Below are 16,408 nucleotides of genomic sequence, written 5' to 3' on the forward strand. Positions count from 1 at the left end.
AGGACAAGGAACTATGGTAAACTGGCTTTGTCACAGACAATATATGTAAATACACTTTCAGAGCTGTAATTCTTAAACTGAACGTAGCTTGATGTTTGATGCTTCTACTTCGAACCCAAAGAACACTCGTGTACAAAAATCTAGTATTTTTTTTTCTGTAGTTAAGGAATTTTTCTTTAAATAAATCTATTCGCTCTGCCTACAAGCATTTTCATGCTTTGAGGACTACAAAACCCTTTGCACATCCTCTGGAATAAACCTCTTGTTCCATATTTTAAAGGCCCTACTTCATGCAGCCTGATGGTGGCAAAAATGGTAGGAAACCTTCAGATGGAGGGAAGTTTTTTATCACCTATGATTTTGCCACTACCATTCCTTGCTCTGAAAGTCTCTAACTTGCATGTGATTATTTAGCTTTATTATACTGACGTACAAGTTACTGTCCCCTTAATATCGAGGTTTCTTGTCTTTAGTTGGTTTTAAAGATGCTGGCACCACTTGTGAACTACCTCCAGAAAGAATGATTTTCATGTTGAAAGGGCATATCAGAGGTTTATATTCTATGTGCCTTGGGTTACCACCTGATTTCTAAGTAATTTTTCATTAATTTTATTTTGATCAATTTCTGCCTATGTTACCCTTTAATTGCAACTTTACCTTTATAAGTAGCCTTTAAGGAATACTCACCTCCAAAAGATAAGGCTCCATTTGATCCAGAGATTTTCCTAGATGTTCATCTGGATCTAAACCTGAAAAAAAGCAGAAAAAGTGTAAAAATATTTTTTATAAAGTACTGTTATGACACCAAGGCTTTTTTTTTTTTTTAAAATATAGCATGTGTCCCTTAGAAACTAGTCCCACTGTATATAAAATCATTTCTATCATAATGAAAACACACTTATTCAGAATTTTCTCTTACCCCCTCTGGGTAACTGGTTTCTATGTTTGTGGAAAAATAAGGCCGATTGCCTTTTCACTGCACGTCAACAGAAAAAGCTGTTGTTTTCTTTTGTTAGAAATTTCACCAACTAGTGAAGTAAACATGTGGATCCATGGTAATAAAATAGTAAAAAAAAAATCACCTCTGAGTCAGAGTTACCTTTGTAGATGCCTATTAAATTAAAACACAAATTAATTTTTCATAGTTTCTGCAAAGTACTGGAAGGGACAGATTGTTTTCTATAATAAAAAACTTTTTTGCTAAATCACATTCTGTGTGTGACCTACAAAGGTAAGAATTAAAAAGAATGGAGATATAAAGAAAACTCGGACTTAGAGAATGTCTTTAATGTTGTACCATTTGATCCATCACAAAATATTCTGTACGATGTCTACATTTTGGGTTTTTTTTTTTGGTAAAAAAGTAAGCCCTATTAACATTCAATAATTTCTTTAACTTGCCCCTCTGTGTTCCTGTTTTAGATTTTTTGACTTTGACTTTTATCAACTCACAGCTGTTAAATGATCACTTCTAAGGAATAAATCAAATGATGGGCAGGACTCTGTACTTGGATTAAAAACATCCAAGAACAGCTGTTTCAAGAGCTGACATCTTCTTCAACCAAATAAATATCCCAGTTGGATTTGAGACTAAGTGGTCAAAAGGTCTTAAAATACAAAGCAAATAAGAAAAAACAGAATGATGACTTCTGAAAGTGAAGGAACACTGGAAAATTTTCAGTGATTGCATTTTTTACTACTCTTAATTACTGTGGTTTGGGGTTTTTTTGTACTGATCACAATACTTGTCTATTTTTTCCTACTCTACTGCTTTATACAATAATGGGTATCATTAAAGAGCTGCCACCAGAATGACTCCATTTAGAAGCAATTTCTGAAGTATGTACCTTGCAAAGCACTTTAGATCATTGATGATGAAAGCTGTTATCTAGATGTATGGTATACTATTATACAAAGTCATTGCTTTGTTCAAATAGCTGATATGCCTTTTAATTTTTACAATGATGGTCTCGGTATATTTAAATTCCTGTGAAACTAAAACAAGTTAGAGTGAATGAGATCTCAAAATGTTAATAAAGTTTTTAAATATTTCATTAAAACACATTAAAAATCCCTTACTATCTAGGGTAGCACTTTAAAAACCACTTAATAATCAAAGTGAAAAAGGACCGCATTTTTTGCCTCCCTCTATTATTTTTTGGTATTGCTTTATTGCTCTTTATTAACAGATTAAAAATGTGTGTTGCTAGACACAAGATAATGATAATTTATGCTTGTTGTGGAAGGCATTTTGAAATATCTTAATTTCAATTCAATAGTTCCAATGATTCTGGTGATACCTTCCAATTTACACTATTAAGCCCTTAATTTTAATGGGATGGATATCAGGGTAAACAAGCATTTTCTCTTAAAATAAACAAATAATAATGAGTACCACATTACAGTACCCATTTCACTCATTTACATTAACATTCTTCATTAACGTAATTACTTTTCTAAGAAAAGTAACTCATCTCCTTGGTAAAAACAAATTGGTTTCCTTTAAAATTAAATCAAGGGATACACTACAAACATGTGAGAAGCGAAAAAGAACCAGACACACTAACATATTATTTTTTTCACAACTTCTCTTTGATATTAAGGATATGCCTCCTGTTCTGCCTCCTAATGAGTAAAAACCAGTAATTTAAAATAAACTATTATAAAAATAGTATACAAAATTTTTTAAAAAAAGCCTATTTATACACTATGGGCAAACTCTTCAGTAATATCTCACACCTACATGAAAATCTGTGAAAGTGCATTGTACCCTTTCTGGTTTCTCAGTAGAACTCGATTTTTTGATAGCTTGTCTTTCTTTTGAAAAATATTATTTCCTTTCATTTCCAACAGGTTTGTATTGTGCGTGAATAAAGACCATCTGCTAAGGGCATCAAGGACCAATATAACTTGTAATTTGTAGAACCAGCAATCCACATCTCAAATCTCTAATGTTATGCATGTATAGATGAAGCTGTACGTCTACTGCTGCTATCAATATAAAAAAAATCTGTAACTATACTTACAAAAGAGTTAATATAAATCTATACTTCTATTTTTTATGTTTTTCTTTAAACAAAGGAGTAGAATGATTCAGATTCTTAAAATGACTTCGACTAAAAAGAAAAGCAATGTATTTTAAATTCTTAGTACATTTCATTTAACCACATCCTCCAGAATTTTCCTCCATCAAACTAGATGTGAAGAAAGCTGGATGGGTGGATAAACCAACAACAAGGATGACTGTATGTAGAATTAAGAATTAATTAGGAAGGAAACTATAATTTGCAGCACTGACATCTATTTTACTTAACTTGCATGTATCAATGGGAAGCAATTACAATTCAATTAAAATATTCACTTTTATTACTTTACTGACTGACCTTGAAGTTAATGTCTGTTTTATTTAATTGCATCATCTATGAATAAATGTTAACCCTAGAATGTTATGCCCCATTATTTTTAATTCATTTTTAGCTCTCCAACTGAACTACATCAGTCAATTTACTATGTGCTGTCAAGAGAGCAAGTAGGGCTTTATTTCTTTGAGATAGACCAGTACATGATAACAAAAACAACTCGAAAGATTTGACAATGCTGTTTTTAACAGTGCTTAGAAAAACAAATTGTGCTCTCACCTCCAGTTTTGTGGCCTGCTTTTACTGTAAAATCAGTATGTGATGGCACAAATGGTATAATCACTTCAAAGTAATTTCTACTCTATCTGTAATTCCTGATAAATCCACTGACAGGAGAAGAACTATTTCCTTCACACACCAACAATGGTTGCAGAGCCCTCTTACACACACCCACAAGACAATGGCTGCAGAGAACTGCAGCAACAACAAAATGGGACGGAAATTCAGGGCTTTGTTCTGTAGTATACCGAAGAGCATTACTAAAATGCATTTCGTTAGTGGTAAGCATGTTAGTGCTAAGTTATGCAAAAGAATCATATTTTAAATGGTTCACTTTGTACACATGTATTCGTGTAGCACAGACCCCTCACCTGAGAGGTAACTACCTGATATCACTTGCATTTACCAAGACCATTAGAAAATCAAGTTCCATATTCATGGCATAACATACAGCTAACAAAATCCACATTCTAAAGCCTCATCTTACTAACAAGAACATGTTTTACACATGTTAAGAATTTTAAAATAGTCCTGATTTTTAATAAAGTCTAATATAAAAAATTCTATTTCTACCTCTTCATAAAAACCTGAATAAATTAAAATAAATCATAATTATTGTTAAGAAATGGTGGTAAATAAATGACTTTTGAAAGCTACACTGAATCAAACTCTAACCCATAATATACGAAAACTGTGGAAGAATTACTACCACATACGTATCAATAAAATATGAGTTAACCATTATCTGTTGATAATATGGGGAAAAACCTCTGTCCTTTCCTGACTAACCAACCTTACCATTCAAAAGGTATATCTTATTCCTCGCTGACTTCTTCCATAAAATAAGGTTATAAACAAATATGCAAAATCACTATCTGTTATCAGTCTTCTTGAAATTTCACATACATCGAATTAGCATAGACTTTTCGAGAAAAAATTAGAACTTGTTTCAAAGCCACAACAACTTCAAGTTCCCTTCTTTTTCCTGACTTCTTGAGAAGTATTGTTGAGGAGATCAGTAACTGCCATCATTATGGATGTCAGGGACTGAGACTTAACTTCTGACGATGGAGGGCGGTACGATGCACAGTAAGATTTCTGAAGAGTTCCTAATCAGCTGCTCACCAAAAGCAGAATTATTTAGAACTTTAAGCAAGAAAAGAGGCATTGAAAAACTTAAGTTTTCTGGAACCAAAACTAGTCTCTTTCTCTTTTCAATTTATTTTTCATGAAGAAAACAGAGTTAACAGGGTGCTGGGACCTTTAAGGTACAAAAATATGGAGAGACAGCAAAAAAAAATAAAAAGGATAGATGAAACCACCCATCTTTGGACTGGAACAGAGAAAATAGGACTATTTTTGAAGGTAAAATCCTCTACTGTAAATGTGTCTTAGTATTAGTTGGTAAAGCAGGTTTACTCTGCAGTAGTGCAGATACCCTTCACAATGTAGGAGTTCACCTGCCACAGAGATATTAATGCACTGTAAATCTATACCTTAAATTGCCTTGAGGTAAATGATTCCTGGTGTCATATTTAGCTTTCATTTCTACAAAGAGCTGGGAAGTGAACTTTTTGTCTGGTAACAATACCTTGACAGGTTCACAGTTGATTCTTAACTTCCTCATAACTTTCACACATGAAAGGTTGTATGATAATGGTGAAGTGGACAGATTCCTTGCGTTTCCTTTCCCAAAACACCAAAAAAAAAGTAAAAGCTGCTTATTTTTTGTACAAAAATGAAGGATTCTGAAGCTACAGTAACTCTTTTTTCAAGTTAAGTAGTAAAGTTATAAGATGTTAATCCCAAAGTAGTTCTAGCATATGTTTCCAGTGCTGTTTATTTAGGATCACAGTTTATCTTCTTTCTCATAAATTCATCAAATATCTTCTAAACTAGGTTAGTCTGATGTCATCAAATTTTAGAATTCTAAGACGTAAAAGCCTCTAAAGCTCTTTATGCCAGCAATGTTAATTTTATTTGTAATCTCTTGTGATTTTCTTTTTTTTTTTTTAACATCAAAGTTATTTCTCTTCTAGTTCCATCTAGGATTCAAAGCAACTGAGCTCTGCCATTTCAGGAACAGAAACCTCAATAAGTCTTTGAAGAAATTTTGTATTGTTTTGTCAAATAACAAGGCAGTATTTTCACACAGATACTTTTAAAATGCTAAAATGTTCATAGCTCAGAAAGAGATTGTGGAAGAGTTGTTTAATAACAGCATTAAAATGCTTTTAATCAAATCCAAGACTCTCCACACCAAATGGTTCAGCTTATTGAAAATACTGCCCCGGCCAACTTCCTCCCAGGACTTTCGAAGGACTTCAGAGACTTAAAACAAAAGTTATTACAGGTTCAGTTCATGTAGCCACATATGTATGACTTTCCTAATATAAAGCTGTTTTCAGTGGTTTTAGCTTTGGCAGAATGAAATGTTTTGAGTAGAATTACTTTAGAGCATTATTTGTTTATTAATCTATTCAACTGAAAGAGTTCAACCATTCAAGCACCATAGTTCGATAAAAAAAGATGTGCTGTTTTGTCCCTGTTAAAGAATTCTCATATTTCCATGCTTTGAACAGTTCTAGCGCTATTAAGTTTTGAAGAAAGGGATTGAAATTTGATTCAGAGGCAGAGAAAGAGGTATGGTGCAAGTCGTAGAATTTGTGTCACTTTTAAATCCATCTCCATGCAGACAAGTTATAAACCATTGAAAAGTCACAGTTCCCAAATGGATCAACAGAGACTTCTGACAGGGAAATCAACAGATCACCTGCAAAAGTGTAAAGGCCAGAGCAGAAATATAGGATCAGTTTAGGACAAGAAGTAAAACTTCAAATCACAGAGACCTGGAAGGCAAGCATCTATGGTTCTAACTACACAGACGTGCCTTTAAACGTTTAAGCTGTTTCAGCACAGAAGTCTGTACAGTGAATGTGCATCCAGAACTTAAATCCTACCAAGCATTGAAGACAAGCAAGCAATATTCCAGTATTAACAAAACACCATCTCCTCCTTGATTTTCACTCTGTTAACATTTCTGCTTTTGACATCTTCTACCGAGCTCTTTGTCTTCCACTGTTTTTCAGCTCAAAAGTTCTCTGACTATTCTTCTCTTATTTCCTTTTCTCTTTCACTTTAAATGCCTGATAGTCCATTCTTGGCCCACTGCTTCCATTTCACTTTTTCTTTAGATGATCTGATCTGTTCTCCCTAAATTGCAAAGCGATCTTTCAGCTCTTAAGCCATCTCGTCTGTCTCTGACGTCTCCTTAGGAGGCATTGCACTCAATAATGTCAACTTTCAATTACTTTTCTGTTTCCAGGCACGTTCACTTTCCCACTCTTCCTTCTAACTCCTGTCACCTGTCACTACTGAAAATATTGATATCCTTCCCAGTCTCCAATCTACAGGCTCAAGAGATAGCAAAGAGGGAATCATGTTTCTCTCTGACCTATTTCTAGATCCACTTATACAAACTGTTACAAAATCTCATTTCTTCTTTTTCTGTAACATGCTTTATTTTCAAACACTTCTTTATACCCATGCATTAAAATCTCTTTCCAAAACCTCATCTTACACTGGTAACAAAGCATCTGTAATTCATATAAAACTATCAGGCAAATAACATTCCAAACACAAATATTAGTTTCTTATATTATTTTTCTAACCTTCCAGCTATTCTCTGAATGAAAACTTTTCTTCACTTAAAGTCCATTCCTACTTCTCTTTTCTCTTACTCATCTCTTTTGCATAATACTCTTCTTAAATCCCAAGCTAATTTTGGTGGATTTCTGGTCTTGCATACCATTCCCATGCTGATTTTTTCCTATGTGACTCTTCTCCCTCGGGGGGGGAAAAAAAAAAAACCAAAACCAACCAAACCCTGACTAAAATGGCTCCTGTTTTTTCATAATTGTTTCCAAGTCTTTTCATTCAACGTCTGGTGAACAAACAGGTGTGGTACCTTTTCTTCTATCATAACTAACACGAATTATGTAGATAAATGAGGTAGTAGACAAATGTATTAGGGAACAAGCCTAAGGCAAAAGTGTCAAATACACTTAAACTCCAAAGAACCAATTAAGTTTAGGAAGCTTTGTTTGAAAATATAGTGACAACATGTGCTAACTAGGAAACCAGAATTAGAAGGGGGGAAAGTCTAATAAGAATATACTTCCTAAAGTACATAATAGGCATAAATTTACCAAACTTATAATCTGAAAAAAATTACAACACAAATCAATTATAAGTTATCGCATAAGTATACAAAATAATACTTTAACATTATCCAGGGATAATTTTTCTAACAAAAGTTAAAGGCTACTTTTAGAATACATTATTCCTAACAGAATAGATAATTATTAAAATTTGACAGTACTTGGAAAAATATTATTGTTCATTTTATGTTGCACTTCAAATGATGATAAATGGAAGTCTTTTTCATATTAATAAAATGAGATGTTATCAAAAGCACAGGTTGTAAAGACTGTCAAAGATTCCATTACAGCTCCAGTGTTTGGTAACTGCCCAAGGAAAAAACAATGGAACGATCAGCTCTGTATAAGCTGAACTAGCTAAAAATAATGTCAATGTTTAGTTTATTCAGTAATAAGTAAGTAAACAAATCCTTACAATATTATATGGAAGAAAACAACTAGGCTCTTATATCAATTTCTTAACAAAAAGTTCCTCACTTCCTTCTGTTATGTTTGTGAACTGAGAATTTTTTGAAAACATTTAGAGGAAGCAAGTGTGTTCCCCTGTGACGATGGTTCCTTCAAATTCCGAAAAAATTACTTTAAAATTGCTTAGTACTATAAACTAGAGATACATTTCCAAAGAACACTGTTCCTTTCCATTGCACAGATGATGTGCTCAGACAAAGCTCATGCAAACACCAATTTTAATTCAGGATATGATCTGACATTATAGAAAACACAATTTAGCGGTGAGCTTCCTACTGAGAGTTTCGTCCTCCATGAGGCTGTGGCATCTACACGGCGAGTTTTCTCTTCTGTGTAGCACTTCTCTGCTGGATGATGCAGCTGCAGCCACACAGTCACTGCAGCTTTTACGGGGGAAGAAACAAGTAGAGACTTGTGGTTTGGAAGAGTCAGCCAGAAGGAGGAAGGCAAGATCAACCTTTTGGCAGCAACTCACTATTAGATCAGTTTATCTGTAACACTAAATTACACCCTCAGGAGCTTAACCAAGAACTGTGTGGTACTAGTTCTTTTTTAATGTACTACTTTATATGTAAATCTTATGTCCATTAAAATTAGTGGGAGTCTGGCTATCAATTTCAGTCAGGATTTCACTTCTGTACACTAGTGGTATGCAAATAATAAACAATAATGCAGACACCTAGGTGGTTAGCTTTAAATAATAAACAAAAGGTACAGGTACTGATTTCATCATACTGAGAAGTAACATTCTCTCTTCCTAAATGAAAAGCTGATACACAAAAACATAGGTATCCCTAAACTATCAGCTTTTCAGAGCGTTCTGTGTACAGCAGGAGCATACCAATCTTCTTGACCTTGTGAGGCAAACATCAACATCTTGCAGCAAAGGAGACTAAAGTTAAATATACACACTTCAGACAGCTCATTTTAGAGAAGGAGCTTTAGCATTTGTTGACAGACAGGAGATGGCAATGGCTCCCTAAGGACTCGTTACTCCATTGTTGGAGTGAAATATCCTGGGTGAGCAACTAGGGCTCACACCATCTCAAAATTTAGGCTTCCACAGACCCTGTGACTTCAGCTCTACCGACGGCTGAGCATGCAGATTGTCCAGAGTACTCATAGCAGCTGGACCTACAAGATAAAGGATGTAGCTATGGCATAAAAGCCCCACTTCAAATGTAGGTTGAGGACCACAAGTTAATCAGCCCTGATACAAAGTTTCCACTTTTATTACTGTCCAACAGTTGAACAGCATTATGATATCATTTCTCTCCTGTGGTCCAAAGAACAGCTGGAAGTTAGAAACATAATTTAGCCTTGAAAGAGTTTGTTTCAACTTAGTATTTCTATTATTTGACCTCATCATTACAATGCTTTTTCAAGTACTTAATTCAATCATAAATCATTACTATAATCAAACTGTGAAGAAGCTGCAATGTATAAAGTAAATAATGCATATTAATCCCATGAAAGATAGACATTTGAGCTTATATTCTAATTTTGACTGATACATTGAAGAAACAATTGTTTTTACCACTTTGTCGAGCTAAGTGCACTTATAAAACTTACTGAAGTTGAACATTACTCTTAAAACTTCAAGAAAAACTAGAATCACTGAGGACAAACTGCTTTAACTGCATGACACAAATACGATTTCAACTATATTCTCATATATATGAGAAATGAAGTTTGTCATATTTTAAAATGTATAGTGGGGCTTAAGTTGTAGTGTTAATTCTTAATAAGATTTAGGTATAGTTAACTATGTAAATAAAGTAAAACTAAATGCTCTATTTTTAATGAGGGCCATAGTGTGAGGAACCCAGAGATTCCTTCCAAATGTAACCTTCCTCCTGAGTATTACGCCTTGTCCTGCAGTGGAAGCAATTTGCTTTAGAACACGGCACAGGTAAGACCAGTACATAAAGTTACAAAGATTAAAAGTTGAATGTTATATGCACAGTCTTCAAATTAATTAGTATTTTAATCCATAAAATGTGTCCAGAGAGCAAGGATATCAAAAACACATCTTGCGATTGTGCTGCATTACACTGTCTCATATGAGCAATGGGTATTGCTGGAATTTCAGGCACACACATGTTAAAACCAATCAATAACTGCTTTCATTTTAGCTATTACTGAGTAATTTGACATTCTGACTTTCTGGGATTTCTACTGAAGAGGGGTATACTTAAAATATAAAAATATCATGCATCATACAGGCATCTTTAGCAGCAAGAAAATGGCACTGAAGATAAATATGCTTTTTTTTTATTGGCCAGGTTTGCTGTGAGATCATGGAATGTTTTTCTCTCATCATTAAAGCCTCTGAAATACACTCTAAAGGAAAGAAACCTGATCCACTTAGAGAGCAACAGAAGGCACGTGAAGAAAGCTTGCTAACAATACTTCTTTTGCATGTGAGAGCAACTGGTATCCCATGTGGAAAAGCAGGCTACTCTGAGATAGAAAACTCTTGCCACTGGCAAAGTTTATGGTATCAATTTGTAATGGTGGATTTAGAGAAATGTACTAAACTAATGCTTATTTACTTGCATAATTATGTGATTTCTACATAAAACATCAGGCTGGCACTGAGTTAATGGAGAACAGGACAAGGAGGGTGTACAAGTATGCCAGTGCTGATGAATATCAAGCTAAGTTACAGGTTTGTTTCTTGCATTAACATCTGTACAATGTACCATCAAATGCATTACCCTTCAGATTCTTAAATCTGTTATTTTAAATATTTTCATTGCAGTTTAGCTTTGATTACTAATCTAAGAGGCAAAAAAGTTAAACTGTATCTTATCTTCTTTGCCACTTGACATGTTAAACAGCCTTCATACCTTAAATCCACTTTAATAAGGCATGCAATTATTAAAGCATTACAGAATGGCCCCAGAGCACACAAGCTCCATTAAATTTGCTTATATCTAATTATGTCTGCCTGAGGCAGGTGAGAAATTGGCTCTGATAAGATCTTTCTTTTACCTGTAGCCAAAAAAATAAAAAGGAAAAAAAAATCTTGCAGTGATTTTCTATCTAATTGCTATCTACAAGTATTTATGGTATTCGGTCCTTCAATGAATAGCCCACAAAGCACTCTTTGTGCACTAACTAGCGCATTTTAATGTTTTTTTAAGACTGTAGAATACAAAAGACAAGCTTATCTTGCTTCAGGCATAAGACAGGTCATCAGTGATGTCTAATTGTGAAATACTTTTATTTATTATTGAAAGCATATGTTTTCTTTAACATTTTTCAAATACATTTTCAATAGTATTTACTTATTTCATTTTGTGTGCTTTTCCTTTTTGTAATTATTTTCCTTCAATTGTACAAAATTTAGTCAAAACAATGTAAACTTCATGAAAAATAATTCTGATGTGAAAAACCATGTTACTTATTCTTTGTTGACTTTTATTTTTTCTTCATGTCAGCAAAAGCAACTAAAGCATTCTCTTTTATGGAAAAATAGCATAAATATAAACATGTACTTTACGTGGCATTAAAACTACTCCTTTAAAAATATTATTTTTTCCAATTTAAAAAAGAAGTGATTTATAGTAGAAAACAAAGCATTCAACTCCTATGTATTTGTGACAGGGCTTCCAAAATTCAGGAAAATGCTATTAAATTACCTTGCTTGTTACCTATAAGTGAATGAGGGAATGTACTATTTCTAATCATTCTAATCTCCCTAGCAGCCCTGGCAGATCCTAGAGAACAATGCAGTGAGACCATCATAGTGATAACATAAAACTAGTTAGAAACGATACCAGCTAAAGAGGAACAAACAAATGATTAAGTCATGGAACTGATCCAGTCTAAAGGAATTATAATTAGTATTTAGAATAAATTATTTTCTTATAAAGCATTCTTTAACAAAGACAGATACTAGGAATTTGATGTGAAAGTTACCCAGATAAATCAGTCATCTGACTTCAAATTCAAGGTTATACAATGCTATTTTTTAAACACACATCTTAAGGCACCAACACCACTGATCTTGCATTATACTATCTTTTCTTTGGTCCAATGGACTGCAGATCTATAGTCAACCCAAAAAGAAAAAGTCCTTTGGTCACACTTCATGCTTAAGATCTCATTTGATATTCTTAAATGAAAAACTGCAGAGAGGCCTGAAATGAATGTATTGTACCATTAACATGTTTCTTTATGTGCTTTTTAGGTTTATAAAGCACATCATTCCATAAGCCTTCCTATAAAACATCCTTTGACCTTATCTTTACATTCAAACAATAAACAGGCTTTCTTTCGTACTGATTTGTTTCATTATACAAACCTAATTTTACATATTTGACAAGGAAAAGACATGATAATTTTCTGGTGTAGGAAACAACTACATTGTAAATACTATTTTTTGAAGGCAATAACGAACTATTTCATTTTGCTATATGCTCAAAGACTCAAAGACTCAAAGACTGTTGTTACACAAGATGTTTTGGCCTCATATAATTACATCTTGTTTGATGTTAATTTGTTGTATTTCTATTAAAACTTTCATGGTTGTTTTATAATATTGTCTAGCCACCAGTCTGCATCATCTATAAATGACAATATTACAAAACCACTGAATTATGCATGCATCTTTACTGCAAATCAAAACCAAACTAGAAAAAAAAAATTACAAAAGGAATTTAATGACTATGCTGGGAAGAATTACGTTCCAGCTCTTCTATGTCTACTCTAAGAATGAATTGCAGACAGCTAAATGAATTATTCGAATGTCATGACTGCTACTCAGTCATGTAATTTTAAAAAATTTTCTTCATATTAACATTTCTTATCCTAAAATAAAGAACAAAATTTCTGTTTTTCTCTGTTATGCTGTGGACTTGTCCATGGGAAGTTTCAGTAAATAATATTGCTCAGAATCTGAATACGTACCCAAAGCTGCCACTTTTATGATTATGGCTTGAATGTTAGATGATATCATTTCTTTAAGCAATATTTCCTGGTTCCGCCGCCAAAGGTAAGCTAAAGGCTGAAGATTAAGCCTCCTGCATCTTAAAAAACAAACAAAAAATTGGATAAAGCAAAGAATTATGCTTTTATACAGCACAGTTCATGTAAAATTAAAGAACATTATCTGATTTCATAGCTTTAAATAATTTTTCTTCTACAATTTCAATTACAATACTTTATTATTCCTAGATTTCACTATATACATTGTCTAATATTAAAAAGAAATTAAATAAGATTGTTCTGACAATAATTCATCTATGTAAGTAAGCTGTAACTCACTGATGTTAACAGATTTGCATGAGAACATAAGTAAAACCATGAGAAAATGCACTCTTAAACATTTAGGGATGCAAACCCAGTAACATCTTAGGAAGTGATCACTTTTTATGAACACAGCTAAGGCAAGAGTTACTGCTCTGCAATAAATGTGGCACATATCACTAGTACAATATGCTGAATTTGTTACACTCAACAAACCTGTGATTTGGATCAACACTCATTATCATTGTTTATTTAATATATGGGCTTTCTCCCATATATTATGTAGACCCACTAGTATCAGTGTCAAGACTTCATAGTTAAACAGATGTTTAATGTTGACACATAAAACCATAGTTAGCACTCATGTAATCTGATTTGGTTTGTTATTACTTTCATATATTTTAACAGAGCACTAAATTGTGAAATTAACAGAAATATTTAGCAACTCAGAATGTGAAGTAGTTCATTTAGGTGCCTAACTTTAGCTAACAAATTAGATGATTCCAAGTAACTGGAACGGTTTATGTGAAACAACTTTATTGCAAAGGATAAATCTACAGATCAATGTAAATTTTTTTTACCACTGAGGAACCTTGGAATTAATCAGGTCTGTTTGAAGTACTGTGGTGTCCTGCCAATCTTTTGGCTGTGGTAAAAGATCTGAAACCCCCAATCAACAAAAGCAATCATTTCTAAAATATCTAGTAACATGATCAGGCAGTCATTCATTTTTTTAAGTGCAGGGAAAAAGAAAAAGGAGCTATTTCTGACTGCAATTTACCTATGTAAAGAGTCAAGAAAACACGCAAGCCGTGTAACTTGCTGATGTCAGGCGAGTTGGCACAGCATTAATTTCATTCTTACAGTCATAAAGTATTCCAGATGTTCGTTTTTATCAGTAACAAATAACTAATGAACTCATGAAATTAATATTAATATTTAAGACAAGGTGGTTTTGCCTTTCATCAGACATATGTAGGGAACATTTCTTCTGAGACCCAAATCAAATCTTGGCCTATTTAACACATGCAGTTCCCATTATATAATCCCTTTTTTAAATTAAGTCTCTTAAAAGTATCACAGTCTATCTATATTTAAAGAGTATGCATTGTAGAAATGAAAAATGAAAGCTCCTGATTAATGATAACAGATTTTAGAGTTTAAGGAAGTAAGGGAAGATATGTGCATAAGGATTCTCTTGTATTTAATTCCTGAAAACAAGTCACAGAGTGTTCCTCTATATTAAAACTCTGTTGAAAAACAGAGATACTTGACCACAACACTGTAATCGCTGGAAATGAATGAACTTTCAGTTGATATCAGAGATCTGAATCTACTCAACTGTTCTCATATCAAAACTCTAACAGATCCATGAGAGGCCTAAAAAGCAATCCAAAAATTCAGTATTGTCTCTACTGGATTTTTACTAATGAACACATGGTTTCAAGTTGCGGGGGGGGGGGGGGGGGGGCGGGGAAGGTATTTATATTAACAAATTTAATGAATTTAGTGTCATAGAACATAAGAAATACAGCAACTGTCTCTACTTCAGAGTTTGAGTTAGAAAACAATCAAATAAAGAAGTCTCCAGAATGTGTATATTAATAAAGATAAATATTTTCTTACACATCTTCAACTCGATCTCTCTGGTAGTCAGAAAGAATGGCTCCCACAGATACAGCCTCCACTTCTTCTTTGTCCTGAAAAAAAATAAGGAATATTCATGATAGCAGCATATGCTGGCCTAAGCCAACACGATTCAGTACCTCTACTAGCAGAATCAACCAAGAATAAATCTTTTTCCCTGTGCCCAGTACATGGAATGGAATTGGCTGGAATGCAGGTCTTGCATAGAACAGAGCAGCACAGCTGACCTACTACGTGGTTGTTACTCTAACACTAATATACTTGACTGAAATACCGTTCCACAGAAGAAATAACCAGGGTAACTGAAAAGTACCGAATTTAACAGCTTATCCTAAAGTTTTCCTGACATCCTGAAAATTACTTCCAACTCTTCACTATAACTGAGGTGTTAAGTTATCCCACTTACAAATAAATATCAGCAACATACTGAGAGAACAAGAGGAAATGGCCTCAGGTTGCACCAAGGAAGGTTCAGATGGGATATTAGGAAACATTTCTTCATGGAAAGGGTTGTCAAGCACTGGAACAGGCTGCCCAGGGAAATGGTGGAGTCATCATCCCTGGAGGTGCTTAAAAAGACCTGTAGATGAAGCTCTTAAGGACATGGTTTAGTGCTAGAGTTAGGTTATGGTTGGACTCGATGATCTTAAGGGTCTCTTCAAACCAAAATGATTATTTGATTCTATGAGGATTAATTAAACTATAAGCATTTGTCGCAATATGCAGCACAAGACAGTGTGACATTACCATTTTTATACTAGCACCAGAACAAGTAAACTCACAGGCAACTTACTCAATGTCATCTTTTAAAAATTCTGCTATAAAAAAGGTTTTACAAGACATATTTTCTCTCTTTCATTTCAATTACCTAAGGCCATCATTCTTTATTTTTTCTTGTAAACACACTGAGAATGTAACATTTGAAAATACACAAGCTTATAATAGTTCATGAGCTCTTGCATTTTTAAATCGTTCGAGTCTCAATCAAAATGCTGAATTTACTTTTGCTCCTACTAGACTGTAGTTAAAGTTGTTTCCTTCTTTCAACCAAAGCTGATCATAACTATATGTCATGACTTAGCTTGAGGACCTTCTCACTTAGACAGCAATCCTGTGAAGTGTAGAAGAGGATTTTACCGTAAAATTTTCATCTATATACCTAGATATGAATTTCAAAAT

General features: G+C 33.6%; 1 protein-coding gene across 1 annotated transcript in view; it reads right to left on the minus strand.

Annotated features, from left to right (window-relative positions):
- Positions 1–16,408, minus strand: part of DPH6 (diphthamine biosynthesis 6) — a 199,205-nt gene that overhangs the window by 141,051 nt on the left and 41,746 nt on the right. The window contains exons 4-6 of the mRNA XM_065636214.1: positions 15,209–15,282; positions 13,244–13,362; positions 688–749 (exon numbers count right to left, since the gene is read on the minus strand). Coding sequence (XP_065492286.1) covers positions 688–749; positions 13,244–13,362; positions 15,209–15,282 — 255 coding nt within the window. The remainder of the gene's footprint in view (positions 1–687; positions 750–13,243; positions 13,363–15,208; positions 15,283–16,408) is intronic.

This window comes from Caloenas nicobarica, chromosome 5, assembly GCF_036013445.1.
Source record: "Caloenas nicobarica isolate bCalNic1 chromosome 5, bCalNic1.hap1, whole genome shotgun sequence".
Classification (NCBI taxonomy): domain Eukaryota; kingdom Metazoa; phylum Chordata; class Aves; order Columbiformes; family Columbidae; genus Caloenas; species Caloenas nicobarica.